This window comes from Phymastichus coffea, unplaced genomic scaffold (assembly GCF_024137745.1).
Source record: "Phymastichus coffea isolate CEN01 unplaced genomic scaffold, Cenicafe_Pcof_1.1 PCOF00029, whole genome shotgun sequence".
In the NCBI taxonomy this organism is placed as follows: domain Eukaryota; kingdom Metazoa; phylum Arthropoda; class Insecta; order Hymenoptera; family Eulophidae; genus Phymastichus; species Phymastichus coffea.
Window position 1 is genome coordinate 3,389,279 of NW_026706840.1, and position 23,883 is coordinate 3,413,161.

The 23,883-nt window shown below is 30.8% G+C and overlaps 1 protein-coding gene across 1 annotated transcript; it reads left to right on the forward strand.

The window, feature by feature from the left end:
- Window positions 1-1,563: 1,563 nt before the first annotated feature.
- LOC131663031 (uncharacterized) lies at window positions 1,564-5,372 on the forward strand. Its single transcript, XM_058933084.1, has 5 exons — window positions 1,564-1,585; window positions 1,704-1,973; window positions 2,091-2,457; window positions 2,526-4,083; window positions 4,362-5,372. Exons 1-5 carry the CDS (start codon window positions 1,564-1,566, stop codon window positions 5,370-5,372), a joined length of 3,228 nt encoding a protein of 1,075 aa, XP_058789067.1.
- The last annotated feature ends 18,511 nt before the right edge of the window (window positions 5,373-23,883 follow it).

A 23,883-nucleotide genomic window follows, 5' to 3' on the forward strand; every position in this document is an offset into this window, starting at 1 on the left:
TTTTTCATTTTAGTGATGATGTACAGTTCTGCCTATAAATATTAGTAATTTCCAAACTTCAACTTTTTTTTGGAAAAGAATATATATGTTATAATGAGAATTACTCAATACCTACAGTCAACCCGAATCATTACTCATTGAAAATAGCCCCAAACTTATTGAAAATCTAGTGAGCCAATCGATGATTTACAAATTTCTAATCTTTCTGGCACTATTATTATTTTATCGAAAGGTTTCGAACGCTGGTAATTTTTTGAACTATGTTAGGGCACATAAATATTAGAAAAATATAGCTTAGACATGTGTACCTCTAATAAAAAGTTTATAAAAAATTTTTAAATTAACGATAATTTGTTAAATTTTGAGAAAAAAAATGTTTTGCTTTGTCACTTTTTTACTATTTGTTTTTAGAAACTGGAAAAATATATGTAAACTTCTATTTAATATATACTATCGGTTAATATGTAAACGTATCGTGTGCTATAGAGCACGAGTAATAAATTAAACTCGGCCTCGGGAACGAAACTTGAGGTAAAATATAACTTTTTCAACTGACACACATATGACCAAATCTCAGGAAGTTTCTAATTTTAAGAAAAAACATATCAATTTCTTAATTTTTAGTGCACATGTACCAAAATTTTTTTCCATATTTCTGATAACATACAATGTGAAAAAAATTATGTTCCTAATTTTTCCACCAATGCTGAAAAAGTTTCGACCGGTTACATTTACAGTACACCATATTGTCTTTACGCTCATTGAATGTATAAAATCATGCAAATTTATTAGGTTGAATAGTTTATTTATGTAAAAAGACCGACTCTAGCTAAATTCGAGGTCAAAAAATACAATCGACTGTAAAAGGTCCATTTATGATCTAATGGACTGCAAAATAAAATAATATAAATCAACTTTATTATGTAATAACAAAATAATTTTATTAACAAAATATTAATAAAATATGTAACAAAATATATAAAAAAATCTGATTTTTACTAATCAACGTTTTTTATCCTAAATAATATTGTATAGCGCCTCTTCCTCATGATAAAACATGTAGTCCCTTCGATTCCTATCGACCTGGCCGAATTTCCACAAAGTAAAAAGCTCCAAACCGCTGTGAAGCTAGGTATTGGTGTCATGCACTCTCTTGTTATCAGGCGAGCGGTGACGTTTCCTCATTCGTTCGTTTTGTGTCGAACTGGCCGGTTCGCCACGATCATCCTTGGTAAAAATGGGTCGCAAAAGACGATAATCATCGTCATCATTCTCAGACAGCTCTTATGATGCACGTCTGGAGGATGAACTTCATCGGCTGAAAAAGAAATTGCGAAAAAGACAGGAGGAAAAAGAAGGGAGGAGGAACCATGCCCGTCGCGACCGCCGCGACCGTCGTTGTAAGTACGATTGACGAACTTTTTTACAGCATTTTTTCCCTTGGGCTCCAACCCATGTTGCGGAAAAATTCATCAATGTTCAAAATTGCAAACAGGCTCTAACCTGATTATTTGCAATGTATCATAATTTTTTCGTGGGCTCTAACCTATACGAAAAATTACGATGGCTATCGTCGAAACTCGCAGTATTTGTTTGGGCTCTAACCCTCACAATTACGTTAACAGAACGAGCTGTCGGCGCTAACCGACAAGCTCCGTAACTTGACATCAAGTTACGACACAAAATTAGACATGGTCTAATAGCGACCGATTCATCTGCAGCTAGAAGCAAAAACTCGTCCCGCAGCAGTGTCATCTCTACGAGCAGTGCCTCGTCGCGCTCGTCGAGAGCATCTCACCGATCCCGTGCCGCCACACACGATGGACATGTGCCGACTCCTGTAGACGATGGCTCGGCGCGAAAACCGGACGATTCAACATTAGCTGACGCTCCCGACGAGTCCGTAAGCGGCCAGCCCGTCAATGCAGCCGCAAGCCAATTGACCTCCCGTGCTGAAATCGTGAAGAAACTGGGCAAACGAGTGACTGAAAACAAACAATACGCAGAAGCAGTCAACGAGCCGATAACCTTACGGTGGACCGACATCGTCAAAACTGGTCTTCCCGAGTAAGAACGTTCTGAAATATCAGCGTTATATCCAACGCCGCTAAACAACCCTCTTTGGGATCCACCCAAGCTCAATCCAGAATCCAAGTCATCTGTTACGGAACCGGTAATTGCTCGTGATTGCCGTATTGCTGTTAAACAATCCAAAATTTCAGCTTGCTTGGCCGGCACCGCAAAAGCAATTGAAATGCTTATGGGTCTCGAGGCATCGCAAGCCAACAATTCTCTCTTGGAAATTTTGGGCGATGTTGGCAGTCTAATGGCAGATCTACAACACGACGAGACGTGCATACGGCGAAGCTTGATCATCGCAAACTCTAACGTCGCAGTTAGAAAACCGCTAGCTGAGACGGAAATTAGTGCCTTCCTCTTTGGTGACAAGCTCGATGAGTCTGTGAAAACTGCTAAAGCCATCGCAGTAACGTCCGAAGAGTTGAAGCCTAAAAATAAATCTTCAGGACGTTCAAAAAACTCGAAGGGTCCGCCCCGTTATCCGAAGAAGACGAATCACGGGTCGTCGTCGGGCGGACCGCGCAGTTACCATCGGAGCTCTCACGAGAGGAAGAGTTCGCCGCACCACTCGTCGCGGAGGGAGAACTTCAGGAAGGACAAATAGTTCCAACGGAGCGCAGTTGGTCTGTGGAAGATAAATCCAACGTCTTGTTATTGCTATCTGAAATTTTACAAAAAGGTGCTATACGTCAATGCAATTTTACGGAAGGACAATATATTTCTGACATATTTTTACGCAAAAAACCAGACGGGAAATATCGTCTTATTTTGAATTTAAAAAATTTGAATCAATTTATATCGCCACCGCATTTCAAATTAGAAGATAATCGTTCTGTTAAAAAACTAATAGAGAAAGATTGTTATATGGCGACTATTGATTTGCAAGATGGATATTATCACATTCCGATACACAAATCCTGTCGTAAATATTTACGTTTCTATTTTAATGGCCAACTTTATGAATTCACGTGTTTACCTTTCGGACTAAGTACAGCACCGTTTATTTTCACGAAAATTATGAAACCTTTAGTAGCATATTTACGAAAATTGGGATTTCAATCAGTTATTTATTTAGATGATATTCTGATTTTCGGCAATTCTTTTGAATCTTGTCAAGAAAATATTAAAGAAACAATTTGCTTACTTAAATTCCTGGGTTTTATCATCAATAATCGCAAAAGCAATCTTAAACCTAGTCAATGCTGTAAATATTTAGGTTTTATATATAATTCTTATACTATGACGATTGAATTACCCGAAGAGAAAGTTTCGTGCATTCAAAAAATCATTAAAAAATTGTACAAAAACAAGCTCATTTCAATCAGAAATTTTGCTGAAACACTGGGTTACCTAGTTTCGTGCTGCCCGGCGGTAAATTATGGTATGGTGCATACAAAAGCCTGTGAAAGACAAAAGTACTTATCACTTCTATGGAATAATAATGATTATGATGCGAAAATTAGAATTTCAACTAAAATTCTCGATGAATTATCATGGTGGACATCTCAATCATTTACACCTTATCAACCTATAAGAAACAATTCTTTTGAAGTTGAGATTTTTAGTGATGCGTCTTTGACAGGCTGGGGAGCTTTTAGCGGAGGTAAAAAAGTTTTTGGGCATTGGAAAGAGAGTGAAATGTGTGAAAACATTAACTACTTGGAACTACTTGCGGCGTTCTTCGGACTCAAGTCATTTGCAAATAACTACCACCATTGTCAAATTCTTTTACACATTGATAACACTACGGCCATCGCATACATTAATAAAATGGGTGGTGTTCAATTCGAAAACCTTAATGACATAACGCGATCAATTTGGTCTTGGTGCGAAGACAGAAAAATTTGGATTTTCGCAACTTATATTCCTTCCAAAGAAAATGTAGTAGCTGATTTCGAATCACGCAGATTAGAGTCAGTTTCAGAAATTCAATTATCGAGTCAAGCTTTTCAATATATTATTGATAAGCTTGGTTTCCCCGAAATTGATTTATTTGCTTCGCGAGTAAATACAAAATGCGCAAAGTACGTTTCTTGGAAAAGAGATCCAGATTGTTTTGCAATCGATGCTTTCACTATAAATTGGAAAAAATATATTTTCTATGCATTTCCGCCATTTTCCATCATTTTAAAATGCTTACAAAAAATAAGAGACGAAAAGGCAAAAGAAATAATGATCGTACCAGAGTGGCCGGCTCAGCCCTGGTACCCATTATTCCTTGAACTCCTAATATCGAAACCTCTGAAACTTCAAGCTAAACACAACATTTTCTTTGCTAACAGAGAATTAGATCAATTTTGGAACAAAGTTACCCTGGTGGCCGGAATCTTGTCCGGAAAGCGTACGAGTTGAGGGGAACTCCGAAAGCTGCCCTAGAAGTTACGATCGCATCTATTTCCGAGTCTTCTTATAAACAATACGAAGGTTGTTTCAAACAATGGTGGTCCTATTGCGTTGATAACAACGTTAATCCATTTGCAATATCCATTTCTCATACTTTGATTTTCCTAACCAAATTATTTGATCGCCAACTAGCCTCCACAACAATTAATTGTTATAGATCGGCTATCTCGTTGTTGGTTGGTAAAGAAATGGCTCAAGACGACCGAGTTATGAGGTTTTTTCAAGGTTGTTACAACTTGAGACCGTCAAAACCCAAATACGACATCACATGGGATCCAAAAATTGTTCTCGATTATCTCACCTCTTTACCAAACAACAACGATTTGAATGTACTCGATCTCGGAAGAAAACTTATTGCTTTGCTGGCATTGATTACCGGTCATCGCATGCAAACTTTTTCGTTGATAGAATTAGAAAATATCGAAGAGCTAGACGACAAAACCATTCACATTAAAATACCAAAACGAATAAAAACTTCGGGTCGTAACAGAAATCAACCCTTGCTCATATTACCATACTTTCCAATCAATGAAAAAATTTGTGCTGCGTCTACTCTGAAAACGTATATTGAAAAAACAGAAAAACTGCGAAATGGAATAGATTACCTTTTTATCACTTCCAAAAAACCTTATAAAGCAGCTGAATCTTCAACTTTGAGTCATTGGGTTAAGTACATATTAGAAAAAAGTGGTCTTGATATTTATATATTTTCTGCACATTCTACGCGTCACGCGTCTACTTCAACTGCAAAACGCAAAGGCGTCGGTATAGATATTTTGCGCTCGACAGCAGGGTGGACAGAAACTTCTCAAACTTTCGCAAAATTCTATGACCGAGAAATAATTGTTAATAATAGAGACAGTTTTGCTAACGCGATTCTTAATTCTTGATTTGTAATTTCAATTGTATCAATAATAAAATAATTTTATAATTATTTTACTTTAACTCATTCTTATCAGTTGATAATATTAACAAGGATGAATCAAGTGCAATATGCATACGCACATTATTGAGCGCCGTAACTGCTTTAAACAGCTACATGTTTTATCATGAGGAAGAGGCGCTATACAATCACATGATTAAACGAACTTACTTGTAAGTGAAGTTCTATCATGATTGTATGAGCCTCCTCCAAAATGATAAAACTCCAACCCAGTACTTCCCATTATCTCGAAAATTTCGAGATCCCAAAATTTATACGTTACGGGGGAGCTTTAAACTACTGAGGAAACGTCACCGCTCGCCTGATAACAAGAGAGTGCATGACACCAATACCTAGCTTCACAGCGGTTTGCGAGCTTTTTACTTTGTGGAAATTCGGCCAGGTCGATAGGAATCGAAGGGACTACATGTTTTATCATTTCGGAAGAGGCTCATACAATCATGATAGAATTTCACTTACAAGTAAGTTCGTTTAATCATGTGATTATGTCGCTTATTTACAGTGTTTTCTATTAGAATTTTTTTTTGTTTCTTTTGTTTACAGATTTTTTGTTACCGTTTTTTTTCTATTTGTTTTCTGTGAAGTATGTTTGTTGCCATCCTGAAAAGACCAGCTTCCAGTTTTTAACGGAAAATGATTACACGGCATATTACACAGACCATTAAAAATGCAGTATGAACAAATTAATGATTGAAAAAATAATTTGCTTTTATGTTCTTTTATCCATATCATTTGAAAAATTTTTAATGTGTTGGGTACTGCTTTCAATTTTATTTTCAGGAACAAATCAATATGTTTTATATCTTCTTGAGAAATAATAAAAGTTTTCACCACTGTGTTTCGTTCATTTAGTACATCTTGCGCTGATAAGACGTCTTTACCATTTGCAACTTCTCGATCATATAAATTTTTTATTGTACCACTAACCCCATCAGCGCTGCTTTTACCATGTCCTGGTGTCGTATAATTCTACGTAGCGTACTGAAGATCAGAAGTATTACAAAAATGTTGAAATAAAAAGAAATTTGTTTTATTCTTGTATTGGGTAGTTGGCCCATCACTTTGAAAATGAAAAATTGTTATCCTTGGTAAAGCACTTTTTATAGATTGTAGAATGGGGGTCAGGTGACCCCAAATAGCTGATGGATCGTGTCTTAAACTTTCTGAAATCGTGCAGAAAGATACACATTTAACTACACCTGATTCTGAGTCTGTATAATAATATGCACCTGTATGTAATGTGATCTGTTTTTTTGATGCACCAAAATGTGCACTTTGAATGGCATTGGCATATTTACATAAATAATTTTGCGAAAAGTCAACAACTACGAAAACTTCATTTATTTTTAAATTATTTTTTATAGAAGAAATACATTTGTACTGATGATTTGCATCATATGCATGTTTTAAAAAATCAGGTATACTGCGATTTACGTCTTTAATTAATTCATCAGTAGTACACAGAATTTTTTCTCTTGATGTTATTTTAACTTTGAAAGTCTTATTTTTTTATCCAATTCTTTCAACATCACGTGTTATCCATTTATAATAAAATGTCTCCTCGTGACAATTAGTAGAAGCAACGTTTTCTGTTTACAAACAGGACAACTACCGTACATGCAATCTTTACTATCGCTATCACAACACCGAGAAATAATACATTTGCTTAATGATTTGCTCTCAATTAATTTTAGATGTGCCAATTTTTCCAACAAAAGTGCCATATTAGTGTGCGTTTTACACATACAAGTATCTCTTGATGTAATTTTTCTAGATATAACCCAAAAAGGTCTCAACCGATAAAAAGTAGCTCGTGACATTTTAATAGGGGACACTTTTTTATATTTCTCATACAAAGCATCGACAGTATCTAGTAAGAACCTTTTTCTTTTTTTCACACCATTTTTCGTAGTTGTATCATTCCTACCAGGTGCCAATGCTGAATTGTCGTCTCTTTCAAAAAATTGTGTAACACATTCAGTCGTGAGCTTAATCTTGTTTTCTTTATTAATATTGTTTCGTTGAAAAATTACAGATTTTCTATTCGCAAATTTTTGAAATTCGGAAGTTTTCTTCATTTGCCGATACTTTTTTGTAATTTTTCCAGAACATGTTAATTAAGCAAACAGAGATTTTTCTTTTTCAGTTGTTAAATTCTCTTTAATCACTGTCAGCTGTTTTTGCAATACTTCGTGCTCTATCAATTTTTCTTTTATACACTTTTCTCCTTTATTCATGATTTTTTAACATTATTTTGTACATCACCCTCAGTTTGCTGCATAGTTTTTTTTAACTGTCTGTAATATTTTTTTTCCATAAATTAATAGTTTTATTTTTATCTTTTATAATATTATGTAACTTTTTTATTTCTCTGCGTAATCTTAACTGTCTTGCTTTAATTGTATTTATTTCCTTTCTCTTTTTAAGAACATTACAGTTATTCACTTTACAGGGCGATGACAAACATTCAGGCATAGTATTACTATATGGAGTTTCGCGAGTTTCCAAGTTGGTCTGATAATACAATTTATCGCTGAAATTGTTGTTTAAAAGAAACAGTTACAACATTTTAACAATTAATTTTCTATGTAGAATTATGATATAATATAATACTTTCTTTTACTTTACCTTATAACTTCAGTTTCATTTTCAAATATTACATTTGGCAAAGGTTCTGTACAAAAGTTATCCATAGTATTATCAGATGCAACATCGGTTATTATGTCACGTTTTGCTGGCACATTATTTTTCTCGTTATTTCTAGTTTCTCCACTAAAATTCTGACGAGTTATTCTTTTCTGTTCATTGTAAATATTAACACTATTTCTAGTTTCCCTATTAACGCTTTGACGAGTTACTGTTTTAAGTTCATTATCAATATTAACACTAAATACAAATTTTATAAAGAATAATTAATATTAATTAATTAAAGAAACATAGAATAATAGTTAAATACTATCATAGTTAAAATTTAATACTTATTAATTCTAGATTTTTTGATAGCGTCTGATTACTATTTTTCTGTTTAATATCATCATTGTATTTTCGCTTTCGATTCAATTCAAATGCTTTTTTTATTGCAGCATCTGCACGTTTTTTCGACATATATTGTCTTTTTTTAAGCTTTAATTCATCTATAAATATTTTATACAAAATAATTAAAAGTTTTTGTAAGTATATTTTAAAATTTTATTATTGCTTTAAGTTAACTACTAGAAAAATACCGAATACTAACCCATTGTTGAAAAGCAGAAATAATTGATCACAAATTGTCACTAATTACTGATAATAATATCACTAATACTGCTGGAAAGCCTTTTCTTACACTCGAAGTTTTTTTTACTCATCATAAACTCTTTTAATTTAACTTTGGTCTTAGCACTACTTGCGTACTTTTCCATGGTATGAAAAATTAAACTTCTGCAGCAAAGGTCGCTCTCGAAATGATGTTTCCCAATATTTATGTGTCCACGAGCGAGTATAGACATCAGTATATATATACACATGATCGGCGCTTCAGTTGTCGTTCCCAAGAAATTACTTGCCACCACTGTTATTTACCATTAACTGAAAAGGTTGACTTTGTTTTCGGATTTCCTACACACACGCTACACGCACGCGCGCGCACGCATGCACACACACACTAATATATATCCAGTATGTGTGCCTGAGAATAAATACACGCATACGCGTTAATCTATGACAAACACGTGTAAACATATAGAAAATCTTTGCGCAAAAGCAAAACCAAATTTAGTGATATAATATAATATCGCACAGATGCTGATATAATGCATTGTTGAATTTAGCGACGTAGCATATGATTTCTTATATGAATACAAAAAAGGAACACACTTTACTATACTCATTAACATTAAAATGAAGATGTGCTATCAAAAATACTTGTATTTTGAAAAAAGTTTCGCATCATTTAAAAAAATATAAGTTAGTGTATCTCGTTCAAATTTTAATGCACAAACTATTTACAGGTGTCAAATTATTTTTTTTTCAATAAAGAATATAGTGTATTTTGTTAAAAATAACATTTTGATATGCTGAAAAAGTTATACAAGAAAAACTATGTAATTTTTAAACCTTGTAAATATGAGGGATACATTTTGGAGCTTCCGCCATTTTCTTTTTTTTAATAACACACACTTTTTAAGTCTTGTATTATATTTATTTTATAGTCAATTATTATTAAGAAAAGTTTCAATAAAATAAAAGCAATGCTGAACAAGTTACACTATCAAAACTCTTTTCGATTTAATAAAGTGACACATTAAATAGACATGTTTTTGATAATTTTCTTCCAAACAACGTTGGTAATTAAATATTGGCATTAATATAACATTATAAACATGATAAATTACTTAAAACTTGACGTATTGAATATATTACAATAAAAAAAGTAAAAAAAGATTGAATGGAATTGGTGTAATATTGTCCAGTGACATAAAACTTAAAACTTTCTGAGATTTATTCATATATATGCCTATTCACAAGCAGTCGATGTTTTATAAGAGCAAATAGTTTTTCTATACTTATATAAAGCATTTTTGAATCGGTAAAAACGTTAGTGAAGTTTAAAACACAATTCAAGACGACGAATACGAGGAGTCCAAATTCCAATCAAAATAGCCAATGTATACAAATGCTATTTGTTTACTACGATCATCGTGCTGTTTTTACATTCACATCAGCCATGACATGAATTAGGTAGGGTAAACAGTCTATTTTTAAACAATTTATCCATTAAAAATAAATAATGTTTTCAGTGAATCATCAATCTCATTGACTAATCTCAATTAGATCTTGTATAGTTGTACAGACAGCTTTAAGATATTTTCATACACACCCACACTAGCACACACATACACACATATATTTGTAGAAAAATATCGACTTGATATATTTCTATTTTTCACATTTTCATACATCAATTTTCTATTTTTTTTGTTTCTCGTTTTTTTACGTACGAATTTCGATATCTGAGTTTTCAACTTTTTTCCTCTATTCTTAAAGCTTATAGAATTTAATAGAACAGGTTGGAAATATGTACCCCTATTTTTAAAATTTTTTTTCTCAAATAATCAAAAATGAAAAATTACTAAGATATGCCTATTTGCGAATATCCTAATCAACTATATCTATGTTCGAGAGAAATTAAGATAACTACTTAATATAGTAGAATTTATAAATATACCTTAAGTATATTTATAATGTACGTATATAAATTATAACGTATACGTAAGTATATTTATATGTCATGCAGCATCAAATCTTTCAAATTATTCCATATTATTTATAAATGATATTTATGACAGCACAGTGTTGTGTATTAAACTTTAATAGATTATTCGTTGTTGCTTACATCAGTTATAGTCTTTAAATTTTTCTCATCTATAACCTGACTCTATTCTTGTTTGAATAAAGTAATGTTAAATTTCAAGTCATGTTATTCTTCACACTAACAATGAAGTATAATGCATTTTTAACACACAGTATCTTGAATATTGTTTAAATTTCAACAAAATCACAGCAGAGAAAATGAAATTATCAATTCTTCTGTCAGTGTCACTGTGCGATCAAAAAAATATTAGTAACGTCAACTTCTTATCTTATTTGTCTCATGTATGTTCTGCTTCTGATGATTGTGTTATGGTTTGCGTGGATGGATGTGTTTGTGTATGCGCGCGCGCGCGCGCGTGTGTGTGTGTATGTGTATGTGTACGTGTGCGCGCACACCAAATCAGTATTCAAGTTATATTGTAATGTCTTGTATAAACCTGGTGAAAAAAGCAGAGCAGTGACAAATTATTTGGTGAAGTATGTTTATAAATAGGCCAATTCCATCTCAGATCATGCAGAGCTCCCCACACACCTGTCACCAAGCTACTCCAAAGTATTTTTTTATTGTTCTAGGTCAAAAATAAGAGGACCCGTATTTTTCTTTTTTCTCTCTGATGCATAGTTCCGTCAATAATGCAATCGGAAAATGCACTGCTGAAAAGGGAAAATTGAGAAAATTTTTCCAATTAAATTTGGTTTCCTCAATATTTTTTTTATTTTTCGATACAATTAAATAATTTTTATGTCATCTATAGTAGAAACGAAGTTCTTCAAGTCTAATTTATCAAAAATATGAATGTATGCATTTTTCGGGAGAAAATGCATGTTTTCGAAAAAGTGCATCTTGGAGAAAAAATTGTGTATCTCAAAAAGGCCAAATTTTTTGCGCTCAAATTTTTTTTATATATTCTTAGTACCAATACCTTCAAATCCATTCGATCAAAATTTGCTGTTTTTTCGTTATATCGCTTAAAAAAATTAAAAAAAAAAGTTTTACATTTTCAAGTCAAACGCGATAAATACATTCAGGAATTCATGTTAGCGACTATTTAAGTGAATTGAGAAGCAAATATTTCTGTATAAGTATGTACTTTATCAATAAAACATTGTTTCATTCGGTCATCTGTGTTTACGTACGTAGTTCATAAACACAGACGATCGAATATATAACCGAATAGAGACCGTGAAATATGTAAAATTTCACCGCTTTTATTTAGAATTCAGCGTTAGTGTATGCTTGACTGTCTCGTTGTCAGCATGTCAGCTATTTATTCTGTAAAGAGAGTGAAGTGCCCAGATTATTTCAATGTTCACAAAAAGAGTGTATATCAGTGTCGAAATGTGATTTTTCAAAAAATTGGTGATTACGCTGACTATTTGCAAATAAAGTTCAAAAATACTAATATTGATGCAACTGATCGTGTGTGTAGCAATTGTTATAAACTTATAGTCAATGACTACAAAATAACAGAATTGGATAACTACAATAAACAAGAAATAGATGAACCCGAAGAAATGCAAGTTGAAAGCCCAGATAATGATTTTGTACCAGATACCTCAGTCTGTGTTGACGAATTCAACAATGAAATAATCTGTCAGTTAGAATATCCAGTATCACCTTTACGTAGTAAACGTAATCTCAAAAATACAAATGTTGCAAGATATGTTTTAAAAAAAAAGAGGGAACTTGTCTCATCTTTTTCTGAAGCCACATGTCAAAAATTACAAAAAATATACGATGTGCAAGTTGAAGAGTCAACAAATGAATCAAATAATTTTTCTGCTGAATTACAAGATAATTTTTCAAAAGCTTTTGATCACTGTTCGTCTATCTCTGAAAAGATAAGACTTCTAACAATTATAGTACCTGTATTATCAAAGTTTCAAATTATAACGATGTTTCCACAAGTAACTGTCTACATGATAGATAAAGCAAGAAAGCTTGCTTCGAACGGAGGTAACAATTAATAAATCGCTATACAGTGCATAACTTTTTAGTCATTTAATAATTAATTCTGTTTAATTCACGTGAGAGCTTTATTTTATAATCTATTTCTAGGAATTTATTGTGAGCCAGACAAATACAACGGGCATCCAATAGATACAAAAACGAAAAACATAGTTATGGAATATTTTTTAAATGACGACTTTAATTGTTCAAGACAAAGTCCAAATAAATCAGATGTTATCACGGTGATGGAAAATGGTGAAAAAGTAAAAAAAGTAAAGCGCTTCTTGACACGAAGCATGAAAGAAGTTTATGTTCTATTGAAAAAAGAGAATCCTGGAATAAAAATCAGTAAATCGAAATTTTATTCCATGCGTCCGAAGTATGTTTTGATAAATCCATTGAATGATGTGTGCTTATGTATATATTGTGCTAATTTTGAACTTCTCCTAATCGCTTTGAAAAATTTCATCGGTCAAAGTAGTGTCTAGCTTTCAACTTTGCGTTCTAAAGTCCTATCTTCTGTTATATGTTCATCAACCACAGAGTTTTGTTATTTTAAAGAATGTGATTCATGTCCTGGTGTTAAGGGTGTGAATTTTGAATTACTGGGGCTTGATGAATTAAACATTGAAAAAAATATAACTTTCGCTGTGTGGAATAACGGCAATTTAGAAACTCGTTCAGTATCTATGACCACATTCATGGAAGAGTTAGCCAATCATACAATCACAATAACTTCTCATTTACGTATCAAAGAGGTACAGCGAATGGAAATCAAAGCTGAGAAAGAAAGGGTGACGTTAAATTATCAACATTTGCTGATGCATATAGATTTTGCTGAGAATTGGTCTGTAATTTTGAAAAATCCAGTTCAAGGGAATCATTGGGTGAATAAACAGATTTCAATTTTCACTGCTGTTTGCTACATAGGCGGAATTACAAAGAGTTATACTGTAATTAGTGAAGACTTAAAACATGATTATTCTCATGCATTGGCAGCAATACAAATAATTCTTGAACATATAACTAGATACACACAAGAAACGTATGGAAATTCGATTGATTCTATAACTTTAGTATCTGATGGCGCTGCAAGTCATTTCAAAAATAGATTCCAGTTAAATGAATTTTTAAATGCAAGTATGAGTAAAAAATGGATATTCTCTGCTACTGGTCATGGAAAGGGTGCTGTAGATGGTATAGGTGGTTTGGTAAAGCATTATGCAACAGTGCATAATTTACGCAGTACTGAATCTGATGCTATTCAAACTGCTAAAAGTTTTGTTGAAAATGTATCAAAATACACAACTTCTATAGAGCTGATTTTGATGGAAACTGCAGAGATAAACAATTTTCGTAGTAGTCAAATGGAGCAAAGACACAAATGCCAGAAATATCAGGGTATTCAACGATGCCACATGTGGAAATCTGTTGTCTCGGAAGGGAGGAGCGAATGTTTTATAGCTCGAACGGCTGCGCATCCATGGATTGAAGTGAAAAAAGATGAAAAAAAAAAGAAAAGTACTCATAAGAAGAAAAACGAAAATGTAAATAAGGGCAAGAAAGTGAAAGTTGTATCTAAAAAAGTGAAGAGAGTTGTAAAAGTAATCAACTCAAACAGAAAAAAATGATCGTGTAATTTTACATTTCTTGCAGACATGATTGAATAAAAGTGAGCTTTTTCTTTGAGTTACATGTTATTGTAGTTCAGTTATTAACCTACATAGTCGCTAACATGAATTCCTGAATGTATTTATCGCGTTTGACTTGAAAATGTAAAACTTTTTTTTTTAATTTATTTAAGCGATATAACGAAAAAACAGCAAATTTTGATCGAATGGATTTGAAGGTATTGGTACTAAGAATATATAAAAAAAATTTGAGTGCAAAAAATTATGGCCTTTTTGAGATACACAATTTTTTCTCCAAGATGCACTTTTTCGAAAACATGCATTTTCTCCCGAAAAATGCATACATTCATATTTTTGATAAATTAGACTTGAAGAACTTCGTTTCTACTATAGATGACATAAAAATTATTTAATTGTATCGAAAAATAAAAAAAATATTGAGGAAACCAAATTTAATTGGAAAACTTTTCTCAATTTTCCCTTTTCAGCAGTGCATTTTCCGATTGCATTATTGACGGAACTATGCATCTGAGAGAAAAAAGTAAAATACGGGTCCTCTTATTTTTGACCTAGAACAATAAAAAAATACTTTGGAGTAGCTTGGTGACAGGTGTGTGGGGAGCTCTGCATGATCTGAGATGGAATTGGCCAATAAGTAAATTGTAGTGATATTTAACAGTGTATAATTATAATTTATATAATTTTTTATGTCATGTGAAAGTAAAACCTATCCTCCTATCTTAAAAAAATGACGAGTCGCCGACATCCAGTATTGTGATTAGTTGATGCTAATTTTGAATTTTCTTATACTTTGAAATATATTCATTATATATCTAGGAATGTGAGATTTATATTTCAGCAGTAAATTCAATTTATGACTAATTAACATGGATAATAATTTGCAAGAATGTAAATATACCGTTAATAAATCGTTTTGAGAATATATGACATTATGTTTCGAAATTATCAGTACAAATCGTTAATTTTATAACCATCTGTGATACTAAAATAAATATTGTCATGTTAAAACTTCATAGAAATAGAAAGAAAATCAATAGAATAAAATAAAGGAGAATACATTTTTATTTTCAGTAAATTGTAAATTAAAAAGCATACAAGCAACGGAATCTAATTTTTAGAATATTAAACCGACTGAATTTGAAAAATATTCACGGGAGTTTTCATCGAGGCAACAAAAAGCACATGATGTTGAATGATTGTTCATGTAAGATTGGAGTTATAAATAATCACTACTATTAATTATGTAAATTTTAGTATTATGTAATAGTATAAAAATATTTAAAAATATTTTTTGTGAAAATAATTTTAGGAATTTAGTGATATCTATGTTACCAATATGTTACCAAGTATTTTTTATTTACTTTATAATTATACAGGATTTCTCTTTAAGCATAATTATTTAGCAGTTTGACATACACTTTACGATTAAAACTTTGTGAACTTTTGTTGATTAAAAATTTTCATCAGAACTTGGAATAACTTTTCTAATTATTGTTTAGGTTATTTTAGTACTTGCCGGGCCTATTTCTTTCAAATAAATCAATGGATTAGGAATTTGCTCATAATAACATATAGATACTTTGACTAATGTAGCATAGTTGCTCATTTTCTCAAAGGTATTGGAAAAAGTACAAAAATAAAGTTATTTTCTATCTACAATATCAATAATATTCATTTATAATAGAGATACATTTTCATACAATCATCATTTTCATTCAAATAGAGCATTGTTTACTTAAAAGAGATGGGTCTATATATAGATACTACGCGTAGTATTTTATTTTATTATATTATATTTTGCTACGTAATGTCTAAAAATAATATTTTTTATACATTTAAATTAGGATATTTCAAAAACCCGGCGTGATGTAGTAATCCTACACTGAGAAAAATAAACTTATATAATTTATTATAATTGTAGTAAAAATTGCTATAAAATATTAGAAAAGTAGGACATGCTAGTTTTATAGTAAAAATTACTATGTTATGTAGTAAAGTTAAAAATTACAAATTTCACTCTCGAACATAGTAAAATTTTAATGTTTTTATAATTAATTTTGATATTTGACTGATTAAAATTTACTATTTATATAATAAAATTTATTATTTGACATCATAACATTTACATTTAGTTGCAAAAAATTTTAGGAATTTTTTAATTCAATGTAGCAAATATTAAATAAATTAAAGTTAAATATTAAATAGGATTATAGTAATTTTTGTATTGGTTCGAAAATCTAACGAAAAAAATTTTAATATTTTATCTTAGGTCATTAATAATTGGGATATACATACACACACACATATTCCAAATATAACAAAGATATTGAATTAAGTGTAAATCAAATTATATAGCTAGATTATATAGTATAGTAGATGGGTAATTCTTGGCTATTTCGATTGACTTGTAACCCTTAGGTTGTGGATTTTTTTTTAATTTGACGCAATTGTTGTACACATAAAAGTGAGATTTTTCCCAAATTTTGAAGTGATACATTAATTACAGTGCCGGTCAGCCAGTTTTCCCCGCCCACGGGCAAAATCAGTCTAACTTCAAAGTTTTATATCTCTGGTAGAAATTAACGTACAGAGACGCGCGTAGGTGCGTTTGAAAGGTCTTTCGGAGAGCTTTCAAATGATATGACTCACGGTTGCCATCGATTGTTTTTTTAAATTTTGCAACAATTATGCAAAATTGAAAATTCTGAAATTTTTTTATTATTTTTGACAATTAGCCAATTTTGGAAAAAAAATCGTACGAAAATTTGAAGTACACCATTTTTTAGCTATTACCAAGCCCTATCTGAATCACTCATCAAAAATTTATTTTCGTCAAATATGACGCGCGCACGGGCATTTTTTCCTGGAAGTGACAGTTTTTTTCAACATTTTTTATCTCCGTCAAATTGTAACAATCGAAAAAAATTTATAGGAGAAAAAATGTTTGTTTTTTCACGTAGAATACTGCAATAATTTTTTTTTTCGGTTTTTCGAAAAATGTTATGTTTCGAAAAAACTTGTTATGTAGTATTATTGAATGGGTGGAAAAAAATTTTTTTTTTTGTGGTTTCTCATCTTTTTAGCGTACCGACTGTGAGAAAAAAAAATTTAAAAAAACCGAAAAAAAAAATTTTTCGAAAAACCGAAAAAAAAATTATTGCAGTATTCTACGTGAAAAAACAAACATTTTTTCTCCTATAAATTTTTTTCGATTGTTACAATTTGACGGAGATAAAAAATGTTGAAAAAAACTGTCACTTCCAGGAAAAAATGCCCGTGCGCGCGTCATATTTGACGAAAATAAATTTTTGATGAGTGATTCAGATAGGGCTTGGTAATAGCTAAAAAATGGTGTACTTCAAATTTTCGTACGATTTTTTTTTCCAAAATTGGCTAATTGTCAAAAATAATAAAAAAATTTCAGAATTTTCAATTTTGCATAATTGTTGCAAAATTTAAAAAAACAATCGATGGCAACCGTGAGTCATATCATTTGAAAGCTCTCCGAAAGACCTTTCAAACGCACCTACGCGCGTCTCTGTACGTTAATTTCTACCAGAGATATAAAACTTTGAAGTTAGACTGATTTTGCCCGTGGGCGGGGAAAACTGGCTGACCGGCACTGTAATTAATGTATCACTTCAAAATTTGGGAAAAATCTCACTTTTATGTGTACAACAATTGCGTCAAATTAAAAAAAAATCCACAACCTAAGGGTTACAAGTCAATCGAAATAGCCAAGAATTACCCATCTACTATACTATATAATCTAGCTATATAATTTGATTTACACTTAATTCAATATCTTTGTTATATTTGGAATATGTGTGTGTGTATGTATATCCCAATTATTAATGACCTAAGATAAAATATTAAAATTTTTTTCGTTAGATTTTCGAACCAATACAAAAATTACTATAATCCTATTTAATATTTAACTTTAATTTATTTAATATTTGCTACATTGAATTAAAAAATTCCTAAAATTTTTTGCAACTAAATGTAAATGTTATGATGTCAAATAATAAATTTTATTATATAAATAGTAAATTTTAATCAGTCAAATATCAAAATTAATTATAAAAACATTAAAATTTTACTATGTTCGAGAGTGAAATTTGTAATTTTTAACTTTACTACATAACATAGTAATTTTTACTATAAAACTAGCATGTCCTACTTTTCTAATATTTTATAGCAATTTTTACTACAATTATAATAAATTATATAAGTTTATTTTTCTCAGTGTAGGATTACTACATCACGCCGGGTTTTTGAAATATCCTAATTTAAATGTATAAAAAATATTATTTTTAGACATTACGTAGCAAAATATAATATAATAAAATAAAATACTACGCGTAGTATCTATATATAGACCCATCTCTTTTAAGTAAACAATGCTCTATTTGAATGAAAATGATGATTGTATGAAAATGTATCTCTATTATAAATGAATATTATTGATATTGTAGATAGAAAATAACTTTATTTTTGTACTTTTTCCAATACCTTTGAGAAAATGAGCAACTATGCTACATTAGTCAAAGTATCTATATGTTATTATGAGCAAATTCCTAATCCATTGATTTATTTGAAAGAAATAGGCCCGGCAAGTACTAAAATAACCTAAACAATAATTAGAAAAGTTATTCCAAGTTCTGATGAAAATTTTTAATCAACAAAAGTTCACAAAGTTTTAATCGTAAAGTGTATGTCAAACTGCTAAATAATTATGCTTAAAGAGAAATCCTGTATAATTATAAAGTAAATAAAAAATACTTGGTAACATATTGGTAACATAGATATCACTAAATTCCTAAAATTATTTTCACAAAAAATATTTTTAAATATTTTTATACTATTACATAATACTAAAATTTACATAATTAATAGTAGTGATTATTTATAACTCCAATCTTACATGAACAATCATTCAACATCATGTGCTTTTTGTTGCCTCGATGAAAACTCCCGTGAATATTTTTCAAATTCAGTCGGTTTAATATTCTAAAAATTAGATTCCGTTGCTTGTATGCTTTTTAATTTACAATTTACTGAAAATAAAAATGTATTCTCCTTTATTTTATTCTATTGATTTTCTTTCTATTTCTATGAAGTTTTAACATGACAATATTTATTTTAGTATCACAGATGGTTATAAAATTAACGATTTGTACTGATAATTTCGAAACATAATGTCATATATTCTCAAAACGATTTATTAACGGTATATTTACATTCTTGCAAATTATTATCCATGTTAATTAGTCATAAATTGAATTTACTGCTGAAATATAAATCTCACATTCCTAGATATATAATGAATATATTTCAAAGTATAAGAAATAGCCAAGAATTACCCAAATATCTATATTTAACCTAACGTTCGTAGATTGTATTAACATATAAGTTGCTTCGCAAGCATATATTACATATCCGTATATTCAGAAACTCATATTATATACAAAGTAGCCGTTTTTTTCGCCACTTGTAAGATGGAAGCTGCCATCTACATTCAAGAACTTTAATGATAATAGTGTAACTAACGCGCTGTAAAGGCATCACGCACGCGCTCTAGTTTTCTTAGTAGTAAATAAAAAGCTACATTATGTTACTTTTCATAAGGTTAAATTTTGATAAGGTTTGGTTACAGTTTCAGGAAATGATATATTTTACTAAAATTGTAACAATTTTTATTTTTATGTATAGTGCAATAAGTTCATATTATAATAATAGTACATTACGATAAAAGTGCGGGAAAGTAGATTCTTGCTCGTGTGGCGTTTACGCCCGAGCGAAGCGAATTTTCCCGAACATATGCCGTACCGTATTTTTTTATACGACGTGTGGAAAGTGCGATTTTCAACGCACGTTTTCTGCAGAGCGTGCGGGAAAGACGCATTTTGCGCACGGGGCGTCGAAAATTTATTACTTATAAAGTAAATATTCTATTCATAATTATTAATATTTTATGCAATTAATATTTTAAGTATTTTTTGTTATACATTCTAGCAATTTATATCATACGTTTGAAGTAGTTTTTGTTCATCAATCTTATAAAAATTGTTGTATATATTGTAATAGTAGATATAAATTATCAAAAGATATCCCTACTTTCTAATATTTTATAGTGATTTTTCGTATACTTATAATAAATGTAATAAGTTCATTTTTCTCAGTGTACGGATAGATTTGGATTTAGCACACCGAAAATCTTCTGGAAATTATAATACAGTCTCTTTTTCTAAAAATGAGACAAAATTTTCAACTTTATAATATGTTAATAAACTAGGTCAAAAAATTTTATTCCGTTAATATGAATAGGATTAATTTATTAAAAATATACTCTCTAAAACTAATGAATTGTTAGACAAAATTTCAACTAGAATTAAGATTTTGAAAATTTCTTTTTAAAATATTAAGGTACTAGCAATGATTAATAAATTTATGTTAAAAAAAAGTCTTTATTGTTAAATTGTAATTGGTTTTGATTATACATTTAGTACAAATACTTTTGCACAATTATATAACAGATTTTTCACTTTCAAAATACAGATTTATTAAAAATAAGTTGTCATCAATTCTTGAATTGAAATATCAAGGGTTAGAGCTGAGACCTTTGACATGAATGCTGAAGGTCTGGTATATTTCACGTGTATAAGAAATGTTAAACTTATAAAGAAAATGTTCTCTGCATTCATTTATTCAATACCTATCAAATTCGTAATATTGAATCTGTTTGATTGCAGTTAATACTATTTTCTTCGTCATCTTATTTCTTGTACGGTCCAACCATTTTTTTTACTTTCAGTTAAACATTTTTTTTCAACACTTCCTACTGCGCACGTGTACGAAACTATATTTACCCTGTATCTGTTAGATGTATAAATATAACTGCCACATGTAACAAGTGTATGCTGTAACCAGGTACGAAACGTCGCTAATATTTGGACAAGCGAATCAAATGATTTACCCGCGAGAGTAAGGAAATCAATTGGATGACTGGTCGAAGTCTCGCTCACGGCAACAGCTCTGTCTCTGGACAGTGCCCCATTAAAGACGAATGCAATCGTGTCGAGCGTTTCGGCGATGTTCGAATATCGGTTCGGCAGAGGAATCATGTAACAGCACAGTGTATTCAAATCATCGTAGCACTTACAGAAGCATGGTCGCACTTTATTAATGGCTCAGCATAATAACAAAGACACGTGATATCCAAGATGAGAGAGAGAGAGAGAGAGAGAGAGAGAGAGGAGAGAGAGAGAGAGAGAGAGAGAGAGAGAGAGAGAGAGAGACAAACGACCTAACGATCGCGAGCTAATTGAACAAGCTCATTGAGAGGTAGAACATTAAAGTCACGTAGCGCAGAGAGAATTGCGACAGGACGCTAGCCAGCTTACTTGCTCGAACGGGACGACTTCGGGGCAGCCGGAAGTCTTGGATGGAATCGACGACATCGATACTTCGACGGGCTGGGAGGACCGTAACGTTCACTTTTCGCTGTTTAGCTGCGGCTTTCGCTGTCTAATACTCGTTGCTCTTGGTGATCAAGGTAAAGGAAGGAATCGAGAGTATTCTCTCTCCGAGTATTTATCCCAATTGCTTTGTTTGTACCGCGTGCGGTCTTCCTCCACGGTCCACACGCGTAGAGCAAATGGTCGCCCTTAACGCGCTGTATTAAATTTTTGTACATTTTATTTTCCAATAGATAAATTTAAGTTTATTAATATTTTATGATACCAATACGGCTAACCTCATATTTTCCAATTTTATTTAGAGAAAAAGGTTACTGTAGTTTTACCTTTATATAAATTATTGAGATATAAAAGTATACACATATAAAAATTTTTTTTTAAGGTTTATAAAATTCTATGCTTACAATTTCTTTCAACAAGAAGCATGATAATCATAAGATAATAAGTTTGGTGTGTTAGTTAATCTGATATATTTCCAAATTAGCAACTAATTTATCGACACAGCTTATTCGTTAATATTCTCTTTTCGGTAACAACAAAAGGTAAGCTACAATTATACCTAAGTTAATGCCAAATGTACCAAGTGTTTACTACTTGCACTAAAGTACTCGTAAGTGTTGAATGGCTCATTTCCTTCGATGAAGAGGAAGTTCCTTAAAACTTGCTGAAGATTTTTACCAGAAATTATATAAAATAAATAAATAAATAAATAACGTTCATCTTGTTCAATTTATTAACTTGATTATGGAAAACAAAAACGCAGGTTGGTGCGCGCGAAGCGTGCTGTTCAAATGTTAGTAGAAATAAAAATACTAAGAAAATGGAAAAAAAGTTTTATTATTTTCAAGAGTACTATCAGAAGAATAGAGGCTAACACCAAAAGTACTGTTAAAAAATTAAAGATACCATAAATTAGGTAAAAATTTATTTATTAAATATAAAAATGAGCCTCAGAAAAATACAGAGCACATGATTTAGAAGACGAAAAAAACACAAAATAAAATGCATTATAATATACATAAAAATATAATATTAAAAAATAAAAAAATAACATATACATAAAAATATAATATTAAAAAATAAAAAAGAAATATTATCAAACTAACAAGAAAATTTTTTTTGAGAATTTAAAAGAATATCTTTACATAAGGTAATTCAGTAAAATCCATAAGTCGAAATACTTTAAAAAAATATTTTCTCAAAAATATTAAGCAAATTACAAGAACATTGTTTCATGTAAAACAGATTTAGGTAAACAAATCGTGCTTCTTTTAAATTTTTCAATTAAAAATTCAAGCTTGAGTTATTTTAGTTTGAAATAGTTTTATATTAAAAGCTAAATGTACATTAAGCATGTTAAAAGATAAAGCAACAGTTTGTTTAAATCTTTCAGGAGATATTAGTATTACAAACGTTAATATTTATAATGCCATTACAATTTTTTGTGGAAGTTCAAGACATTCGTCACAATCAGAATCATATTTTTACGAAGCAATTTATAACTTTGAAAACGGATGGCGTGTGTCTGATTCGAGTAAAACAAATGTTATAATAATGAATGACAGTCAACTAATGTACCTTTCCTCGAGAGTAAAAAAGATTACGTTTGGTTGTGCAATCAATACTGTAAAATGCTTGACCTACATGCAGTAAAAGATATTAAGGACCTTTTTGAAAAATTGATCGACTTAGCTTATACTGATACTTATAATTTTCCGAAACTATTGACTTATGTTGTGCTGAATCACAAAATCCTAATAAAATTTGGTCACCATACTGTTTGTCATATTGGAATTTCGTCATGTAACTCAATATTTTTGAAAATTCGTACTTTATCTTCCAACTTTCCGCTTTAAGAAGAATAATAGATATAATTTACAGGCTAAAGGCGGGTTACGGAAATATTAAAGCAGTACATGAAGCTTTGAATAATGATGATCTGGATAAATTGAATGATTTTGCATTAAAATGGCTTCGTCTTGTGTTTTTCAATGCAAAAATGCAAGTAAAATATCCTTAGATAAA